This window comes from Lepeophtheirus salmonis, chromosome 1, assembly GCF_016086655.4.
Source record: "Lepeophtheirus salmonis chromosome 1, UVic_Lsal_1.4, whole genome shotgun sequence".
Classification (NCBI taxonomy): Eukaryota; Metazoa; Arthropoda; class Copepoda; order Siphonostomatoida; family Caligidae; genus Lepeophtheirus; species Lepeophtheirus salmonis.
Window position 1 is genome coordinate 42,883,266 of NC_052131.2, and position 22,163 is coordinate 42,905,428.

Below are 22,163 nucleotides of genomic sequence, written 5' to 3' on the forward strand. Positions count from 1 at the left end.
ATTGGTGGTATCAACTCATTAGATTAAGATATCCTTTTCAATAACTTGAATAGCACGGTACATTCATTGAAAAGCTTTTATTGTAGTAGACAATATTAATGAAAGAAGATATATGCATAAATTAAGAACATAATTAGTATCTGTTAGGATTATACTGTTTAGCTTTTCTTTTATTTAAGTCTACTCCACAAATTAAATTACTTTTCAAAAACATATACAGTTACGATTTACTTGAAGTTAGGTATATAATATATAAATTATGATGCATTTATTATAGGTTTGTATATTAAGGTAGTAGGTTGAAATGAAAGAGACTGCCTCTTTAGCTGAATTAAGAAGGAAGGCTTCGTGAAAGAGATACCCTTGTCTGTTTCCACTAGTGAAAGGGTGGCACTAGAAGAGAAGAGAAAAATAATACTGGTATTGTATACTATAAAAAATGAAAAACTGTTGTTAGCTTACTTACATTTGATTATTATTATTCTGGTAAATTAGAGGAGAGGTTTCAGAATCCTGGTCATGGCTGCTCCATTGGGATCCTCGTCTGCTCCCAATGTTCCTGATGTAAGCAAGTCTTCAGATGAAGTCAAAGTGATATTCCGAGATGTGGATGTCGAAGAGAAAGAGAAAGTGAAGAATTTTTGTAAGAGAGGCTGCGATTGTTTTCTTGGTCCTCTGGATGCTTCCAAAAATAAAACTCCTTGTTGCACTTGGTTCAATGAGGAAGAAGTCTCCTACAGAAGGGATCAATGCCTGGAGATGTCCTCCATTTCTTCCGTAAGCCTTGAAGCTTATATCATGGGGCACTTTTCCTCACTTGAAACGAAGGGTCAAAGAATCAAGTTGACGCTCGGAGGGCGGAGAGTCTGTCTCAAGACATTTGCTTTCCTAATGGGCTTATGCAAGTCTAAAGTTCAGAATTTGCATGCCCATTTTTTAAAAAACGGGTTCACTCAAAGAGTACACAAGTCTGTTGGAAAGCCTGCAAAAAATCCTTATAACCGGGATATGCAAAACAGAAGAGAAGGGATTAAGCTATTTTTGGAGAACATGATTAATAAATATGGATCTCCCATACCTGGAAAAGTTGCATCTCCAAATGATTGGAGCTCATTTCGCTTTCCAAGCCATTGGAATAAGGAAATCCTTTTCAAAAGATATATTCAATCATGCATTGATCAAGGCTATACAAAATATTGTAGTAAGAATACTTTTAAAACCCATTGGAAGGTTATGTGTCCTCAAATAGATATGATGGAACGGCGAAGAGACTTTTGTCAGATCTGTCACAATAATGCCGATCAAATGGATTTTTTGATAAAGGAATCCGTTGTGAGAAATCCATTGGACGATATGACTTTGAACATCAAGGATGATGTCAAAGAGCACTTTTACCATATGCAAACTGAACAAAGTAACTATAACATGAGATTAGATTATGCTCGAAAAAATCGCGAGTCGATGTCATTGTTGACTCTGAACTTTTCTGAGCCCATGTCTATTCCTTTTTTGCCTTTACAAAGTCAAAAGAACCAGAGTAATTCTCTTTTCAAAGTGAATCTTTTTGCAATTGAAAACGAAGGGTTGCAAACATCCCATATTTATATGTTTGACGAGGCTGAGGCGGTAAGTGTTCAGTGTTTTTAGTGTTCATAATTAATATTTTTTTCACATTTATAGGAAACATGCAAAAAAGGTGCAAACTGTATTGCATCTCTTCTTTTTCACGAAATTGCAAACACTCCTAAAGTTCCTCATCTAGCTATGCAATTTGATAACTGCGGTGATCAAATTAAAAATTATACAATGATAGGATTTTTAGCTTATATGGTGATGTGTGGATATTTTAACGAATTAACCGTGCATTTTCACGTAGAAAGCCACTCAGTGTTTTCAGCAGATCATAGCTTTGATATAATATCAAAGTCATATCAGAAAAAGGAAATCGTAGAATGTCTGGAAGATCTGGTGGATGTAGTTGATGGAGCATCACACTATTTTTCTGCTATACCATCAACCAAAAATGGATGTCGTGTTGTAGATTGGTATGATTGGAGAAGCTTTATAGATCAGTTTTTCCGACCTCTTAAAGGACTAAAAAAATATCACGCATTTACATTTAAATCTAATACTCCAGGGATAGTGGATTTAAAAGAATGGTCGAACAGTCCTGAAACGATGTCCCTCAGTTTATTAAAATGTGAAATGTCACCCCAAGACTTACCATTGCATATCCCCGAAAATTTTAAATTGGAAAAGAATAATTTACCCAAGGATAGAATCGAGTATCTCTTAAAGAATGCCGTGCCTTTAGTGTCAAATAATGCAAAAAGACACCTTCTTCTAAGGTCAATAAATAGTCAATCAGACACTCCTGATACAGAAATGAATATAGATTCAGCCTTTGCATTGTCTATGTATGCCGAGGCTCTGCTTCCACCCTCACCCTATGATAATACATCAATGTATTTAGCTGATGATAGCCCTCCAGGCTCATCTCCTGTTTCTATTCATTGCGATGAAGATGATTCTGACTCAACAATGGAGCCTGAAGAACAAAGCTCAACTTCGCACCTTGCATCATCAAGCAGTTTTGCAGACAATGATGACACTCCATCTGTTCCTTCTGAGTCTGAGGCTGTAGAGACACCACCACCTCCTCCAAAGTCTGCTAAAAAAGGTGCAAAAGCAGCAAGGTGTCAAGAATGTCAAGAGTGTCTTCAATACAAAAAATTTAAAAATAATGAAGTTAAAAAATGTCGCAAGTGCAAACATTGCACGAAGAGACACAAGCAAATGTGTAAAAAATTCATTTGTTCAAGAACGGAGTAGTGCTATCCTATCCTATCATATCCTTAGATACTCTTATTATTTGACTTTAACCAATGCGTTTGTGCCAAAGAAATATACTCACATACATATATAGTACATCTCATTAAAGCAGAATGTAAATTAGCCTTTGAGCCATCATGGAAAATATTAACATTTGAGACTAGGGAGACCTCAAAGCGATATTTTATGGGTACTTCATAATTTTAAGTCCTTAGTTGCCATATTATCACGAATGTGAATGTAATTAGATATGTAATATACAATTTCCTTATAATACAAATTAATCTAGTTATAATTTTTTTTTCATACCTTATATTAAGAAATTAATTTTTTTTCATGGAATTATATCATTTTTGGATGATGTTACTACAAAAGATAATTGAGAATAGAAAGTCGGTGGTCAATTTGAGTAGTGTCACGAGAGAAAAAAAATCACAAGTTGACAGAAAATAATTTTCTGTGGTAATTACTAATTTCAGACCTATCAAATCACACCTAGAGGCGTAGCAGACGGGAGGTGGGAAGAGGGCAATTCCCCAGAATGAGGGAAGACTATTAATAATATGGTAAATTCGGGTAATTGTGTCCCCTCCCCCATATCTAACCCAATATCTTTTCTAAAATGCAATAATGTCAATTTATTTTTTCTAAGGCTATTCCTAAATTTTCGGTCAAAATTTTGTTGGCATACAATCCCACGTGTTTGCCTTGTAATCAGTGGCTGAGTGACCCGATTTCCTCCATGTTAGCACCCCTAGGCTAAAGATTTCAAAAAAAAATTAAGTTAGCTCTTTATTAGAGGAATTTCGAATCTTATATTCATTTTAGAAAATAAATTTTAGATCTACTTTTGGTTTTGCACCTACTTCATAATATTATTTGATATTCCTCCAGCCAGGATCCGGTTTTAGCGTGAGCAAAGAAAAATGTGCGAGCCTTTTTGTTTAATTCCTTTTTGAATATTTGATATTAATTCCAAATATCTAATTTTTGCCACCTGTATGTGTGTGTATTTGTAAGCAAAATAACCTTCGCTTAAAAGTCTTCATAAAACTTTATAAAATGAACTGAAACTGTCCCAGTATTCATCATATTCATACCTTAGGGTGACAGTAATTAACAGTTGACATTAACTAAGTCTACTATACTAATGTTATATATTATTATTTATAAACTTTCCAATACATATGTAATTCTCTTCTTATCTCGTTCTTACTTACGTAAATTATTTCAAAAAAAGGTCTTTAGGCTTAATTATTCCTAAATCCTCACAATAATGTTCTTTTTCTGCAATGTGAAGAATAACACAGGGGAACCACTCATTTTGTACATATGAATTCAAGCCTTAAAGGAAAATTATCTTTGAGCGCAGAATCCAAAAATGATTTCGGTTTTTATCTCAGTCATCTGAATTCTGAAATATCTGGAATTATAGTAATTCACGACTATTATAGTTCAGAGTTATATTTACCTTTAAAACAGTCCCCAAATTAAAAGTAGGATGAATAAAACTTATATATAAGTGTTTTTTATGATTAAAAAGTGTTTTTATTGGTATTGTTCTGAACTCAATATATTTCCTTTTTTTTTTTGGGGGAATCAATCACAATAGCGAGTTTTTTAAATACAAAAACAGCATTGATTTCGAAAGGGTTTTTAGTGGGATGTCGGACATACATGTACCAAAAAAGTCACATCTGACGGAGATTCACGTCAAAAGTATAATAATCAGACGAAACATTGAGATATACTATCAAGATAGCTGATTGAACCCATAATTTCTAAATATAGTAATATTAATTTATAATTAGAAATTTTAACTTTAATTTTAAATATAAGATACATATTACAGCTGTCAACGTCTATAATGACGAAACTTTCATCCATCATCGTAGATAACGGTTCCAATAGCCAAATATAAGTAATTAAATACATAATTATATTTGTATGATTTATTAATTATTAGATCATTTAACTATCTTCTCTTCATAGTAAATCTACAACGTTTAATAATTCAATGTACAATTTAATTATCATAATATTCTTGACGTGACTATCCTTTCTTACGGAAACTTATTACACTGAAATTTCTTTCAGAATCATAGTTAACAATAAGAGTGTTGTTCTATTTAAAAAATTGTCTATTGTGATTGATGGTTTCATGTCTTTCGCCTCTAAAAGCGGAGCCAAGAACGTTGCTGATACTCTTTCCAGCAACACTTGTGATCGTTTTATAGTCAGCTTTCGTAACTTCCAAATTAATGAGATAAGGACGACCCCAAAAAATATTCATCTAAAGGACCAACCAACATTGCATTGGTCCATGACTCATGGATTGCTGTCGAGTGTCTGTAGTTTCATCCAATGCAATAACCTTGCCCTGAAGTTCTTTCTTTATCTTGTATAACACTTATTTACTTTGAGACTCCATTGACTTGTTGATGGAGAACTGTAAATTTTCATGAGCTTAACAAAATTAGGATGATTCACGATATGGAGAGGAAGATTGCAGGAGGTAAGGATCTTGATCAGTAATAAAATTTGAATCTTCAGAATGGAATTAGCTATGTAAATTGTATATAGTTACAAAGACGGCACCCCAAAAACTTCGAATCCTCTTCGTAACTCCATACATTTTTACCACCATTATCAGCAATCTAGGATTTAATATCAATAGTCAATACTTTATCTCAAACTTCATCATGATACAACTTTACACGCTTCTAAAACTTATTAAAATAATAAATACGTGGTTATTAGTTATTTATTTATATATGATTAATAATTATGAAAGGTTTTCATCTCAAGAATGAAAAAATAATGATGGAGGCTTCTACTGCTGGTTTGTAATTGCAAAAAGCCGCTCCTGCATTTTAAGATATATAATATGCACGTAGGGTGATCTCTAAGGTCGTATATCCTAAGCATTTTTTAGCTTGCAATTTTTGTTGTTGGCAACCTATACTTTTTTTATTTTCTAAACCCTTTATCATTATTTCATTTTTGAGGCGAGCACATCTAAGTATAAAGTGTACCAACTCTGTATCTAGCAATGATATAGGTAAGAATTACATACAGCGATATTGACCCATTATTCTACTCCGAATCCAGCAAGGCCTTACACTTATAGCTCCACAACAAATCCTCGAGAGTTACCCTACGTCTTTCACACACTAATGATTATTTTATACCTATTGGTCGCTTTCAGATTACCAATTACAAAAAAGGGCAGCTAAAAAATACACAATATTTACATCATTAGTGCATCTTGCTCGCTAATACGCTTTAAATTTAAAAAAGGAAGAAATCTACATATGTATGTATATTAATAAAACAAAATCTGTATGTATGCTATCTTACTATATTTTTGAGTATAAATATTTGATCTAAGAAATAATAATACAATCGATCCTCTGCATCATATTGTAAGAAAAAAAAAGAGTAGTAGATTCTGTAGTCGTATAAAATAGTATGTAACTAGAACAGCTATGTGATTATATACAATTACTATTTTATATAGAATGGGCACTCGGTAGAGCACTAAACCTCCGCCTAAAATCCAATTGAGTTAGGTTATGTATCTCAATTTGTTCCAAAGTTATGATCTAATATGAATTCCTTACGTTTTGTGTTACCTTGACCTCTCAAAATGTAATAACCTTTTACTGTGACCATATATGTATAATGTTCGTACTGAGTTTGATCAAAATTGATCGGTAACGGTATTGTCTGCCTATGTCTTTTTTGGATACGGGGTGGAACTTGTGTTTATTTCCTTCATTACACACCTAATTTACTAAAACTAACCTCCTTTCCTCTCAAGCCTTCTTCAAATTGTCAAGTTTACTATGTTCATTTTCGGCTGTTGTTTTTTACATACCGAAAATGTTTACGGGTTACAACCATAGAGAAAGAAATACATAGAGGGAACAAAGGATTTTTATTGGCAGGCTATCGAATTTATCTATGAGCACAGATCCCAAAATTGATCTCAGTTTTTCTCTAAGTCATCTGAATTCTGAAATATCCGGAATTATAGTAATTTGGTACTATTATCTTCATTCAGAGTCATTTTTTACCCTTGAAACAATCCCCAAATTAAAAGTAGGATAAATAAAACTATTGTAAAAGGGTTTTTATGGTTAGATAGTATTTCTATTCATTCTGTATCTTGTTGAGAACTCGACATATTTCCATTTTTAGGCTAAAAAATGATGATAAACGGAACTCTTTTGTAGACCGTTATAATTTATTCCTAATTCATAGTGATGAGGAATATCTTATCTTATATTATAGAAAAATATTCATTGTATAATTTTTTTTAAATGATCCATTTAAGTAATATGCATTTCCAAGGATTTTTGTGTCCCACCCCCAACGATTTTGTCTGCAACCTTTATACTACAATCATTTTACAGTGAACCTTACAAAATGTCGATTTCCAGTGCGAAAAAAGTTGCGGAAGTCTATAAGTGTTTTGGGGATTTTAATTACTTAAATAGGAGAAATTAATTTGACGTCATTTATATTTAATGTTGATAAATTGTTAATCTTTCACCTAGTTCAATTTTGTTTTCAATAAGTTGCTTTGTTAAATCATACTTTTTGCTAGAAAATAAGTTATCTCAAAATATACGCGAATCACGGATGGGGTTTAATGAATAGAATTAAAGATATTTATAATTTATTTGTCTAGTATTTTGATAAGTTTCCAACCAATTTGTTGATGCAAAGTACATAGATTTTACCCCGACATTAGCACCTTCAATCTATATTACTGCGCAATATAAAAGTACTTTGTATTATTAATATTTTTTTTTTTCAATTGCAGGTATTTAAAACTAACATCTTTTGAACAATATTGTATTCTGTAATTTCTGAAAATTTCATTCAATTCTCTTGATGTTTAAGAATGTTGTGTTGATTTGTTGAAATGTCATATTATATCACAGATTTTGGTATAAGCTTTAACATAAATACTGCAAAAAAGAAAAGAAAAAAAACATGAAATTTTGATAATAAATTGGTCATTATTTCCTTAATATTGAAGCTAGTGACATGATTTTGGCATCAAAATGTATTTTTTGCCATTATATATTAGATAAAACAGTATTTTTTTAACATACCGGCAGGACATATAATATTTAGTAATGTAAATCCCGAGACATTTTTAGCTGACCCGTTATCTTAGAATTGGTAATCTTTTCCTTAGCAGTTGTCATTATTATTTAATTTCTGAGTTATGAACATCCCTACCTAAATAGGTTCAATTATATTCACAACCTGATTGAGCATTCGTTTGTGATCATAAAAGGTGGAGTATAACCCTCAGGATTTTTTTGCAAAGTTATAATTGTAAGTTATTGTTGGACTCAGAGTCGCATTGCCCATTGATATCGAAGTAATTCTTGCCAATGTCCTTATATATTTCCTTCTTCCGCGCCTTCCTTGTCACAGCTGATTGTTGAGGAATGTTTTGGAGGAAAACATTCCTCAAAGGTTACCATGTTGATATTTGGCTTCTTTTTTTAACATGCCAATTATACACAGGATTTTCATTACTGATAATATTCATCACTGGAGATCCCTATAAAACTATAGTCAAATGTTCATTGCTTTCTAATACGTTTGAATTGTCAAGAAAGTGAGAATTCTACATAAGTAGCTTCAAATAGTATGAAATGCCGGTATATTAAAACAAACATAAAAAATAATATTGTCACCCCAACAATTTGAAGAATGTTTGCGAGCAAGGAAATCGCCACAAACCTCAATCCGTATCCTCCTAGGATATAGGCAGGAATTACAAAGATGTCGATTCTCAATTATAATCCAAGTGCAACAAAGACTTACACTTATACTTCTTCGTCTTTTGCGCACTAGTGACTACTTTATAATTATTGTTCTCTCTTTGAGAGTAATAAAAACAGCTTTGGAAAAAAACAAAATCATAACTTAAGACTTATGTGTTTCTATGCAAGCTGTAAAATTCCTATATTTTTGATGTTATTTTATCGGTAAACGTTGAATATAAATGACTAATAAATTTTTAATTGCCTTAAAGAAGAGAAATTGCGTTTTGCAGAAGTTAGAGATAAAATAATAGATTACTTTATCTCTGTTAGAACTACATGTTACTGGTAAGTACTCTGGTGAGCTAAATCAAATTTATATCAATGTTAACATAAATATAAATGAAACAGATTTACGTAACTCCTATCCATCGAAAAATGATTTTTTTTTCTTAAGATAAGATAACTATAGATTGCTTGAGGACGCTAGTGTCATGTAAGTTCACATCTTCCACCATTATATCGTATACTTGTATACTTTTTGAAAATAAAGAAAAAAGAACAAAAGAGAAAATAAATATTAATATAGCATAATTCCCGCAACAACAGCTAACGTAAACTTAAGTTGATAACAACCTCTTCCAAAAAAATTTCCTTCTATATATTCTCTATACACCAACTTTACTTAAATTTAAGCAAAGAATTTTTACGTTACTGGGTTTAAGATGACTTTAATTTAAGTTCGTCGTAACACGTCGATACATTTAATGTATCATGCAACCTTTTCGTCAAAAATAAATTAAAAAAAGGCCGTGGATCCAGGGGCGTTCGTAGGATTATATATATATATATTTTTTTTTTTGGAGGGGTTTAGTTTTTGGATTTTTTTTTTGAAAAACGGAACTGAACTGAAATTTTTTGGAACTAGCTATCTTACACATTTCAGTTCGATTAAATCAATGTCTTAAAAGTGGACACAATCACTTCCGCATGAAGTAAAAACAGAAAGCCAAATCACTTTTTTGTAAGAACAGATTTGAAATGAACCACGTCAGGAGATTTTGAACAAATTTCTTGTATATAATATGTATACACGTTAATTATCTTATTGTAACTGTATTTTGCCAGGAATGTAAATTTTCCCACATAATTCTGCAAGTTGTGCAAATTTTGGTTGTATTATCATCAAAACGTATTCAAAAAAGAATGAGTACAATTATTAACATTCATAATTTTTTTAAATTTATATTATGTAAAAAATAATTATATTTGAATCTGAACTTTTAAGAAATTAGAGTTAAAAGACAAACATTCGTTATTTGGTAGTTGCAAAAGTACACATGCAAGGTAACTTCAGCAAAATCTCTCAACTAAAAGCATTGAATATTTACATCGACTACTGTCTAATATATCCAACTAGATTCACATTTTATTGAAGGAGAGGGATTATTGAATTTGTTTTTTCCCCAGGAAATGAAGCTCTATTTCATGAATGGATCAGAGTACATGGAACATTTTAGGGGGTGGATCCATCATTAGTTATTTTTTTAATAATGAATATTCATATATCTTTAGTTTTAGTGTAATTAAAAGCTGTCAAAATTATATCCATATTTGAGATTTATTTTCATGTTTAATGAACTCAGATGTTTCATCAATCTGAAAGATCCGAGTAATAATTTAATATGAACGTTCCCAAGATTTTCTAATCACCCTCAAAAGTACTCTTTAAAAAATAATATAGTATTTGTTTGTAATTTTAAGTCTTTGTATATTTATTTACCATTATAATAGAGTAATAATCATGTGTGTCAACTTCAATTGAGAGGTGATAAAAAATGTTGCGGAACTGGATTGGAGGATTGAGAAAGTCAATGTGATGGAGAGAATTAAAGGAATCTACGGTACTCAAATATTTACAAATGCTATTTTTGCAGTCGGTGGTATTCTGAACAAATACTATTCCTTTGATTTTTATACTCATGAACCGAATTTGAACTATTAATTCCAGTGTCTAAGACGTTGTACTCTGGACATAAACTGGTCCTTTCTATGGTGAGTTCAGTTTTTACCGAAATGTTTGAGGAGCAGCAGGATATTACATTCGAAGATTGCATAGGTTCTTCTTGTCGGATGTGACGCCAAAGGCGTTCGATAAATGCTTAATGAAGAGAATGTAACCCCTGAGGATGCACCGGCTGCACTCTATTACCCAAACAAGTTTAATTTGGTGCAATTAAAGAAAAAATATATTGGTTTTATCGAAAGGAACTGGAGTCAGGTCAATGTATGCAAGTTATACTCTGAGACTAAACTCTATGATGTACTGGAGCTAACTCCATTATTGAAAGTGGACATTGTGTCAAATGCAAGTGAAGTCCTCAATTCACAATCATTTCTTGACATTGATCGTAGTGCACTTCAATCCATTCTATCTGCTAATGAATTGGATATATTCCAAGCGGCTCTCCGTTGGACTCAAAAGCAAAAGGGAGAGAATCTGAGGGACAAACTAGGTGGCTCTCTATTCTCGATCCGTTTCCCTCTTCTCAGCGCCTCTGACTTTGTCCACCAGGTCGTTCATAGTCAACTCCTTAAGACAGAGGAGATCATTGATGTCCTGGAGTGTATTTCCGAAATTAAGAAAATAGGAAACTATTTCTCCACAGTCCCTAGGATTCGTCACGCGATGAGATTTGAAAACAACTCTTATGAAAGCAAATTCTGTACGCATCACTCGATTCGATTTAGAGTGAACAAGCCCATACTTGTGTACGGTCTTGGTGTATACAGACCTTCAGAGAATGAGACACCCCTCTCTGGAACCATAAGTCTTGAGATGTCGGACCCTCGAGAGAGTTTGGGGATGGCTCATTTCAAAATGGATCATCGTATTAATTCATCTATTCATGGGCAATACTTTCATCAGCCTGTGTTGGTCAAGGTAGATTGCAATGTGATGGCATCCCTTATTTTTAACGAGTCGAACAATGAAAAATCCTATGGATGGGGTCACAATGGAAAAGAGTACTTTATCAATGAAGGAGTGAGCAACCATGAGCATGATATAACCGTACAACACGGCCAAATTCACATCATTTACTTCCAAAGGATCGAATAGATTTGATTATTTTTGTTTCATTTGAATATTGAATATAACATTTGATGTGTCATTAGTCAATAAAAAAATAATTAAAACTCTATTTTAGTATGAATATACATATACTATCAGAGATCTACTATGTTTCTATTATAACAAACTGGATGGATGACATTAATAACATTTGACATATTATTTCTATCTTTATTATACAAATCAATTAGACTTTTTATTAAACCTTAAATATGGTTTATTCAACTTAAGACGTACATTACTCGGGATTCAATTAACTAAATTACTGAAAGTTTCACAACTAATTATCTATAGCTTGTTAGATATATGGGTGATTTTGAGATATTTGAAATAAAATGTCTCTTTCCAAAGTAGGAACTCGAAAATTATTCGAAGTACATTTTTAACGTAATCCTGAATAAGTATTCAACCAGTTAAATTCCCAAATTGATTTTTTTAGCATAGTGTAGGTGATTATACATATATTCGGTGATTTTAGGGGAAAATGGCAAGATTCTTGTAAACTGATATAATAATTATCACCAATATACTATATATTACGATAAAAGAAAAATAAACAAACACGACAGAGATTCCAATGGAAGAAGTGATAATCACTGAATTCTCAGTAAGTGGTAAGAGTAGCGATTTCCACTTCGTTATGATCCAAGAAGTGTCTGAAGAAGAGGTAGTTGGCTGTAGGGCGACAAACCACTGAGAGGATTTGGGGTCGAGTCGTTGGAGGGTGCGAGGAAAACTGTAAAGATCAGTACAGTTGGAGCAATCTAAAATTGCAGTAGAACGGTGGTCTTTGTCTCTTTATAAATCTTATTTGAGTTATTTCTTATCCATAGAGAAAGAAACAGGCTGCATTACGTAGTTAATTAAGGGAATCGAATTCCCGAAGTTGGTTATCTAGAATTTTCCAGTTATGGTGTGTCATCAAATATATGTATGCCCTGGGGTTGTCTTGATGACGTCTTGTTGTCTCCTATTCACCAACGCTGGGCGCTTCTGTTCGATTATCATCTTGTAATGGTCGAGTTGTTCACAGTAGAGGGCAGCATTTCTAATGTTAGGTTTTCGTTTTGAAAATCCAAGACCGATCAGAGACCATTGTAATTTTTATTGTACTGAGCTAATTCGGTCCATTAAAGAATTTGGGTGAGGATCGGTGTCAAAGAAAATTCGATCTGGATCCGTCTTACAAAAAATTAGACCTGGATTTAAAATTCGGTCTACACCGATTATATACATGAATTGTTGATGACGTCATGCGTGCTTCAAAATTGGGAACGTCAAATTAAGTTTCTTGTATAAATCATATTTACTCATTAATTTTTGATAGGAGAGAAAATCGGTACATAGATTGAGACCAGAAAAAATCGTTCTATATATACATATATATATTGAGACAGACAAAATTGGTATACGATTTGAAAAAGATTAAATTTGGGTCTCGGATTGAGTTTCAATACTAATAATATTCTTTTTTGAAAGAAAGGTTTTAGAGATTACATTAATATCTTCTTTTTATTATTTAATCTTCACTAATTTAAAGAAAATAATTAGATGTTAGTATGAGTAGGTTAAATATCAAATAATTAGAAAGATAATAGAGACTCCTTAACGTCCGGTAGAATATATTAGAATATGTACGGCGCTCGTCACGACTAAAGCATTAAACCAAGTAGCACATCGAGCATCGAATAGTATGGCCGATATTTGTTATAATATTTCGTAAGATGTCGCTTTTCAATGACGTCAATCATTTATTTATTGTACGTACTACGAAATATTAATGAGTTTGAATAAGTAATAACACGTAATATAATTTATTCTAGTCTTAATAAATATTTTATATTTACATATAATTATAAAGCAAATTTGTAACAAATTACTCTTCAAAATAATGATTGAACATTTGAGTCATGATTGTCATAACTACTTACACAAGATTTAGCTATTAAAATTGATAAAATCAAGTGATGCAAATAACTAAAGACTTTGAACTAATACCGCTTTGTCACTCATTAAAAGATAAAATAATGAATAGATTAATAAGATTTAGATTAATAAGATATTTTCAAAGACTTTAAAAATGGAACAAGACATTAGAAATGACGGTACACATAATGGTTAATATTGTTCTAAAAGTGTGGTAATGCGATTGGCTATTAATAAAATAAAATGGCCAAATAATACTCTTTATTATGTTGAGTTAAATCATGCAATTCCTCACACCAATTCATATTTTCCTTCGACACGAAATACTTATATCTTGTAATATATAATGTTAATTTAAAAAGCTTATCCAAAGTGATATCTTAAAGAGATATTTGTTTTAACCGCGATTGTTTTTGAGGTCGTCAGGTTTGAAGTAGAATTTAAAAAGAGTTTGATGATTCCTTCAACTCAAAATCGAGTACTTAGCAAGAGTTCTGTTAAGGAGAGAAAAAGTGTCATTAACACACATTCAGAGATGCTTGGGTCTGTTAGAAAGCCTAAGACCAACGGTAAAATAGTCCTTACTTCTTTCATTTATATCTTTAAAGAAACAGGTATGTATTTGTTAAACAGTTAAGAAAAATTAAAGTTATTTATTTGATATTCAGTGTAAAATAATCTAATTTGTATGAATACTGTGATTTTGTACTTCAAAATATAGACCTTGATGATACATTTTATGCAGATTTTATTATTAATATGGCAATTTTATTTTTTTATGGTGAGGTTGACATTTGCATGTAATTGCCCAAATAATAATACCTCTAGCGTAAAAAAGAACTAAATTTTGACCAATACATTTTTCAGAGCTATTGATGACTTTGGCCCTCGATGCGCTACTTGGCTTAGTCACGGCTAGTTTTTAATTCTTTTTTTTTAATCAGGACTTAATTTATATTGCTCATAATGTACATACAGAATTAAAACAATACAAAATGTTAGGAAGAATTGCATTACTAAAAATAAGTATTATAGCTTAAAATTAGACTAACTAACCAAGACCTTAAATCAATACGAGATTGACTAACTAATTAATAATAACAAAGATAAAATAATGTAAAACTGGTGAAAAATTCCTCAATTTAAAACGTTGATCTCTTCATAAAATTTTCATACCATCGGACGATCCTCTTCAACGTCGAATAGTATCGTAGGGAATCAGAAATACGATACTGAATCACCTCAAGGGCCTAGACCCAGGAGCTACCATCCAAGTATGGGATTTTGAGCTAAAAAGCAGAATATCTCGCGGAGGCAGATATAATAATTGACCTTATATCTAACCTGGAAATCGAGTCTAAGGCCTGCAGACCACGCCACATCAATGTCACCGACCTGAAGTCCTCCGTGGAGAATGAGGGGAAGCTCATGAGAAGTGACTACTTTACCAGAGTGTGCTCCACCTTGCGTGGCCGCTTGAAGGCCGTCATTGAGAGCAATGGAGATCAAATTAATAAATAATATCTGTCATTGTGGGCTTAATAAATGTCTTTGAGTAATCTATCACGTGTGACTTAATTGAGACTCAGGAGGGACAAAAGTTTGCTCACGTTGATTAGTGGTACATCCATTTCACACGACCCGGTATATGCTATAGCTATAGTGATTTGTTGAACGCCCAGCATGACTTTAGATGGACGGCCCTAGTATAGCGGCAAAACTCACTAGAATTTTAAACGATAATTATGACTCATAACGTTATGAAATCTGAAAAATCCAAGCTCAAAACAAAGTTTAATTCACAAGAAAATGATGCCATTGAATAATTTGAATTTTTTGACAGATATTCGACTTCCTCAGCATGGTGTTTAAAATTTGATATCCTGTCAGGGTTTGACTGGATTGAGGGCGCCTTAGTGGCTATTCGCGTACATCAAGCAGCCCCTATAGATGGCAAGGATAAATAAATTTATTTTTCTATTAAACTCGTATCACATGGTTGTCTTTTTTCAACAAGAGAAATCACAGTTAGCCAGTTACGTCATTATCTCCAACTGTTGGATTATTAATTTATTTAATTTTAATAATTATTTATTTATTAGTGGATATACGTTATGTTCACTCCTCTTCAAGAGACAGTTTGTGCTCATATTAAAAAAATACATAGTATATTGGTTCTCAAACTTTTGTGCTCACCCTGAGTTGTATCTGGAGGCTTGAATAGGGGGATGTGAGTTTGAAAAATTTCATTAAAATACGTTTCTTTAATAAAAAAGAGTTATCCACAATCTGGCATAACATTTTTTCAAAAATGGTCTTATTTCAGAGGTGGTAAATAATGGTTGGTACTTGGCGATTTTGATATTTTCACAGACTGTACGCTATATAAAAAGTTTTGGAACGACTAAAATAGTAGATTTTCTTATTATAATTTATGAATAATGGTTAATGGAATAACACCGTTGTCAATCAATGTTCTCTTTTCATTCCTTGATTCGTTAAATGTGTGTGTGTGTGTCAATTTTTTTTTGTTAAATAAAGGGCGGGAAAAACCATGTGTTTTTCTTTTGTTCGTTCTCTATTCTTGTCTTTTAATATTATTACTTCTTAGTGTCTTGAACAAGTGATTTGTTGGCTTTGAATTAAAACAGAGATGCAACCCAAAAATTAATTAATGGAGTATTATATGCTTTTGATGTGCAACATATGTTATAATAACACATGTGCATATCAAAGGTAAAATCTTTCAAGCAACTAGAGATATAAGATATAATAGTATATAATAAAAAATTTCTTTTTAGAGACTGGTATTTTATTAGTCTAATAAGCACATCTTTATTATATCTTGCAACTTTTCCTTAAAAAAGAGAAGGGAGAAAGGCACAAATTCAGTTGTCAATTAGGCATAGGGCATGAAAGTTGTATACTTATTGTTAGTTTATTTACAAGCCGGATAATAGGAGTGCTTCTTTACGTTTATTCGTTGTTTATCTAGATATTACGACATTTTTATCATCTGGTGGATGTATTTTGATCATGCTCTATTCTTTTCAACAAAGGAATTATTCTATATTTGATAGTAAAAAATTGATCACAGTTTAAATATAGCAAATTAGAGATCAACCAACAAACGTTTCAGGGGCGTCTGTAGACTTATATTTGAGGGAGGGAGGCTTGGTGTATGGAAATTTTAAAAAAAATGTCCAAAAAATGAAAAAAAAAAAAAAAATCAAATACTAAATTTTTTGAAACATCATTTCAAATATTTAATTTTTGGGAAAAAAATTCAAAAGTCCATAGCTATTTATAAAAAATTTCAAATATTAATATTTTTTTTCAATTTAAAAATTTTAAGTTAGTCACAAAAATTCAATTATTACATTTTTTTTGAATAAAATTTCCAAAATCTACAGCTAAACACAAAAAAATTTAAATATTAAATTTACTAGTGAAAAGCAAATCCCCTGTGATTAGAATATTAAATCAGGAGAAGAGAAGTATGTTGAGATAAGAGGGTAGATGTATTCCTGAATGCTGAGTAGACTTCATCTAGGCTCTTAATAATTTAATTAATTGCTTTTATGAAAAAAATTACTTTTTATCGACACGAACAATTACAAAAAATCAACAAAATTTACTTTTTCAAAATCTTTTAAATTCCAAATTCAATTATAGTAACAATAAATAGGCTGATCTGGAAACTGTAATTATTTTTTTGCGTATTAAGTATGGTTGTGGATAATTTTGGATGTGACATTTGGAGTATTTTTAGCCCTTTTATAGATTTGAGACAACTTGAAGATGAAAAAAATCAATATTTGATAAAAATGTTCATCCAATCCTGAGAAAATGCAATTTCAAGCTTTAAAAAAACCACCATAGTTTAAGGATTTTGTTTAAAAAGGAATAACGTCTCGATTTTTGAACTATTGAATATGGAATTTAAAATATCTTTTGAAAAAGTCAAATTTCGCGGACTTTTGTTATTTAATCAACCTCTTATGGATTATTTTCTCAATAAAATTAAAAAAGTAACTTAATATTGTAGCTGAACTAGACGTTCTAGAACCAAATACTCTTTTGTAACTAGAGCCTATTAGTGTAGTATTTACCCTCCAAATTAGTTTCTTTGGCCTAAAAAAAATTGAAAACCCAAGGTGCATTCCTTTTCAGAATAAAATCCTTAGAATATGCTTTTTTTTAAACCTTTAAATTGTATTTTATTTGATTGGATGATTTCATATCAAATATAAGCACATGTTTAAAATCAAGATAAAATTTTGCGAAAAGTTAATTAACTTTTATATCAGTTATTTATTTTGTCATACTCCAAATTTGGCTCAAATCCATAAAATTTATACTAATACTCAAAAATTGAAAATTCTCAAAAACCAGATTTTATAGCCAAAAAATAATTACAACTTAATTAGTACGACTAGAACTGAATATGAAATGTAAAAGTTTTTTTTGATGACTTGTGTTATCAACTAGGTTTGACTCGACTCAAGTCGACGAAATTATGGATATATATGACGCAGTATACTCCCAAATAGTGTTGTCTCAGTCCTTATAAAGGACTGAGGACTGCGATCCAGTCCAGTCTGGTCCCATCAAGTCCAGTCCTACTTGTTGGTCCTTAAAGAAGGTAAAATCGATCCCTCTTGACGTCAATGAGTGTGTTTTTCATTTTTTAAATATTCTGTTAGATAATAAAATAAATTATATAACCAAGCAACAATATAATATGTTCGTATTCGTCCGCAGAAAACTACCCCAGAGAAAATAGGCAGTTAGGAAAATTGCCTGTCAGAAAATTCCCCGTATTTTGTTTATACTTCATGATGAATTTTATACTTTTTCACTTTTTAAATTCAATTAATATTATTTGAGACAAATATCTAAACATATTTGTTAGTTCCACCCTCTAAAGAAAGGAGTACCCTCAAGTGTTAGTAATATGATTGCAATATAGGAGGAGGGGGGCTAAATAGCTTAGGGCCCCTTATAATATGGTTGAATACTCTCTATTTTTTAGTACTAGAGGGTTCTTTGGATGTATGTGATGTTTTGGCGGTGGTTTTTAAGGATCCAGGGGTCCCCCAAGTATACAACTATTTTTTCCTTGGATGTATTGGTCGAATTGGCGTTGGTTTTTAGCAATACCACTCTACCCCCGGGCCAATACGAGGGTGGAGGGTATTCAAGCTTTAAGGTGCCCTAAGATATTTATTCCTGCCTCCCTCCTTCCGATCCTCTCGATCCATTTCTTAGAAGATTGGATTGAATTTATACAAATGCAAGGAAATTGTATTGCAATAATATTACTCACTCACACTTGAAGGCACTCCTTTGGAGGATGGAACAAACAAATTATCGTAATATATATTTCATATATCTTATTTGTCTTAATAAACCATCGATATTTTTAAGAAAAATTCCAATAACCGACAGTTAAGGAGTAGTCCCAAGGACTGACGGTCAGGAGGATCAATAGAACCGGTTCTAAAACTATACTGAACTAGACCGAATAAATAAGGACCGACAGCTATTTGGAACGCATCTTCAAAAGTTATCATTAAAACTTGGTATTTAAATAATTTTGTTAAGAGATCCAAAACTTTATAATGGTACACTTTTGATTCTTAAGAAGATGCCGTCTTATGTTTTTGAAGGAATTATAACTATGGGCAACTTTGTAAGAGAAAAAGTTATTAGCCCTTCTCCATTGCAGTCTTCAAACACATTAATTAGTTTTAAAGAGACTCCTGTGAAATTGAGTTGAAGCGTTTTTTTTACTTATCCCTTTATCCCAAATTCACGCTATCATATTTCAATTAATAATAATAGATAAAAAAACACAAAAAATTAACTAAAAACAAGTCAAACTAGAATGAACAGTCGGTTGAGCGCAAACCTTCCCCTATGGTCATTTTTCCTGAATGAAAAATCTTTTTTTCTCTATTTTAGAGTAAAAAATACGCAATGTTGAATTTCATAATTGTGAATGCCAGATATATGTATTATGTGCCACCAAGTGTTAAGAAATCCATCATTACTTTTCAATAGTATGAATTGTATTCCAAACTTAATTATAATAATAAGAGTTTGCTCTAGAGATTATGTCAAACTTACTTTGTTGTAGTGATGATGTCAGCATGCTATATAAGGACTATTTCTTTGTTTTTGGATTTCTTTTAGTAAAAAAATCAATAAATTAAACTTTTTTTTTAAATTCAAAAAAAGAAAACTTTTTGAAATTTTTTTCAAAAGTTCATAGCTATTCAGAAAAAATTATATTTTTTGAAAGAAATATTTAAATAATGAATTAGAAAAAAAAATCGAAAATCTATAGTTATTCACAGAAAATTTAATTTATTGGAAAAAAATTACAAATATTGCATTTAAAAAAAAAAAAAAAAATTCAAAACTTATCACACAGAAACTGAAATTTTATGAAGAAAAAAAATCAAATATTAATTTTTTTGAAAAAGAATTCCAGATAATCCATAGTTATTCAAAAAAAAAAAAAAAATTTTATGAAAAAAACATTCAAATATTAAATTTTTTGAAGAAAAAAAATCAAATATTAAATTTTTTGCCCTCTTACATAATTTGCCCGGAATGACCTTTTTTTAAGAAAAAAAATCATTCTAAAAAAATTTCACCCTTCTTTCCTGTAAAGTTTTTTCGTCCTTACCAAAAAGTTTTCTAGTAAAAAGCAAAATTCCTTAATTGGGGGAGGGGTAGGGCTACAGCCCCTCCAACCCACTCCCTGAGGATCCCTCTAAAGATAATGTCAGCTCTATATCTCAATTTGTTCAAAATTGTTTTTACCTTTTGTTTGACTTTGATACACCTTGGATTTTTTGCATTAAGCATCTATATTAAACCTGCACAATGACACGAATTCGAGCTCTAAACCTTAATTATGGATGATGTATTTTTAATGCTTTGTACTATCTTGTCTTCTCATAATTTAATGTGCTCTTACTGTGATCTTCGTCTTTTTATAAATATTTCATGGACTATCCCAGGAAAGTATTTTCGAGTATGGTCCATAACTTTATATTCCTCCATTCATTTAACATAGAGTATATAATTAAATAGTTTTCCCATTCAGCTTTTTAAAATAAAGAGTAGTGGGCTGGAGGGGCTATAGACTCCCCCACATACAAATATCCCCCACCCGAAAAAAAAGTATAAAAAATTATTTTTTTTGTTAATAGCTATCGATATTTGAAATTTGTTTTACAAAAAATTTAATTCTTGAATTTTTTTAACCAAAAATTTAACATTTATAACTTCATTTTTGAAATTATTTACAAAAAATTTGAGTTTTCAATTTTTTTTTCAAAAAAGTTCCTTTTTTGTAACTATCTCTGAATTTTTGAAACTTTTTATCCAAAAAAAATAGCATTTCAATTTTATTTTATAAAAAAATTAGTTATAAAAATTTTTAGTGAATAGCTTTGGGTTTTGAAAACCAAGCCCCCCACCCAAAAAATTAAATGTATATATGTACATATTTTTAATCCTGCAGACCCGGATTTTAACGTAAGATGGATGTACTAAAAATATTGTTTAAAATAAAGTCATTTAGTATCTTCGTTTGCAATTTAGAATAATTTTCCAGCATTATATTTCAAAAATTTTGAACTTTCTGTAAAATAATTATTAAATCAAAACTTGACTTGATTATTCATATATAAAAAAAGTGAAAATTTTCGAATATACTTTGCGATTAATGTGGGAAACACACGCATTGAAAAACTTTGTGTTATAGTTTAAAAATAAATCAGTGAAATACGTAGATTTTTAAATTTCCCAAAATTGATTCAACAAATTCAAGGATAATGTATATAATCAATATAAACTACACCATTTCCCTTTGAAAATTGATTCAACAAATCATTTTTTTGCACTTTCCAGTTAGGGTCCCCAGGGGTCCATAGTGAAATTTAATTTAAATTTAAAGGATTTTTTTCAGAAAAAATCCAAAAACCAAGTATGAGCTACGCCAATACAAAGTGTTTATTTCATAGATGTTTGTAATAAACGCCATGACAGCTAAGCCGCTCTCCTCCAAAAATTTCTTCAAATTGTCAAGATTAACAGGTTGAGGTCTGGTTTCCTTTTTCAACAAGAGAACCAGACATCATCAACAGCTTGAAAACAGCTGATTTAATCGGACCAAAAAAGAAAACATACCTGCTTTTACTACATGTTTTCTTATGATTATTTTTATTCAAATCTAGTTTTAGTAGATTTTACCTATTAAACATGGGCTGATATCAAAATATTTTAAGATCTCATATCATTAAAACATTATTTCCATATCTGATCTGATATTTTACAAATTATTAGATGTACCTGTATACCTGAAACCATTCGTTTTCTCTTGTCATAATTGGTTTGTTTCGTTTCTCAACATGTTCATATCCTAAGGATGCAATATTTAATCTGTTTGCTTTACTTAAACA

At 31.1% G+C, this 22,163-nt stretch overlaps 2 protein-coding genes and 1 long non-coding RNA gene across 3 annotated transcripts; 2 read left to right on the forward strand and 1 right to left on the reverse strand.

Moving 5' to 3' along the window:
* Positions 1-62: 62 nt before the first annotated feature.
* On the reverse strand, positions 63-605 carry LOC121129515 (uncharacterized). Its single transcript, XR_005868439.2, has 2 exons — positions 467-605; positions 63-393 (listed from the first exon to the last, which is right to left on the reverse strand). It is a non-coding gene; the product is annotated as an uncharacterized lncRNA (long non-coding RNA).
* Positions 405-3,112, forward strand: LOC121129504 (uncharacterized). Its single transcript, XM_040725230.2, has 2 exons — positions 405-1,626; positions 1,681-3,112. Exons 1-2 carry the CDS (start codon positions 520-522, stop codon positions 2,830-2,832), a joined length of 2,259 nt encoding a protein of 752 aa, XP_040581164.1. The 5' UTR covers positions 405-519; the 3' UTR covers positions 2,833-3,112.
* A 7,670-nt stretch (positions 3,113-10,782) lies between these two features.
* On the forward strand, positions 10,783-11,745 carry LOC121116411 (BTB/POZ domain-containing protein 3-like). Its single transcript, XM_040710697.1, has one exon. It carries the CDS (start codon positions 10,783-10,785, stop codon positions 11,743-11,745), a length of 963 nt encoding a protein of 320 aa, XP_040566631.1.
* The last annotated feature ends 10,418 nt before the right edge of the window (positions 11,746-22,163 follow it).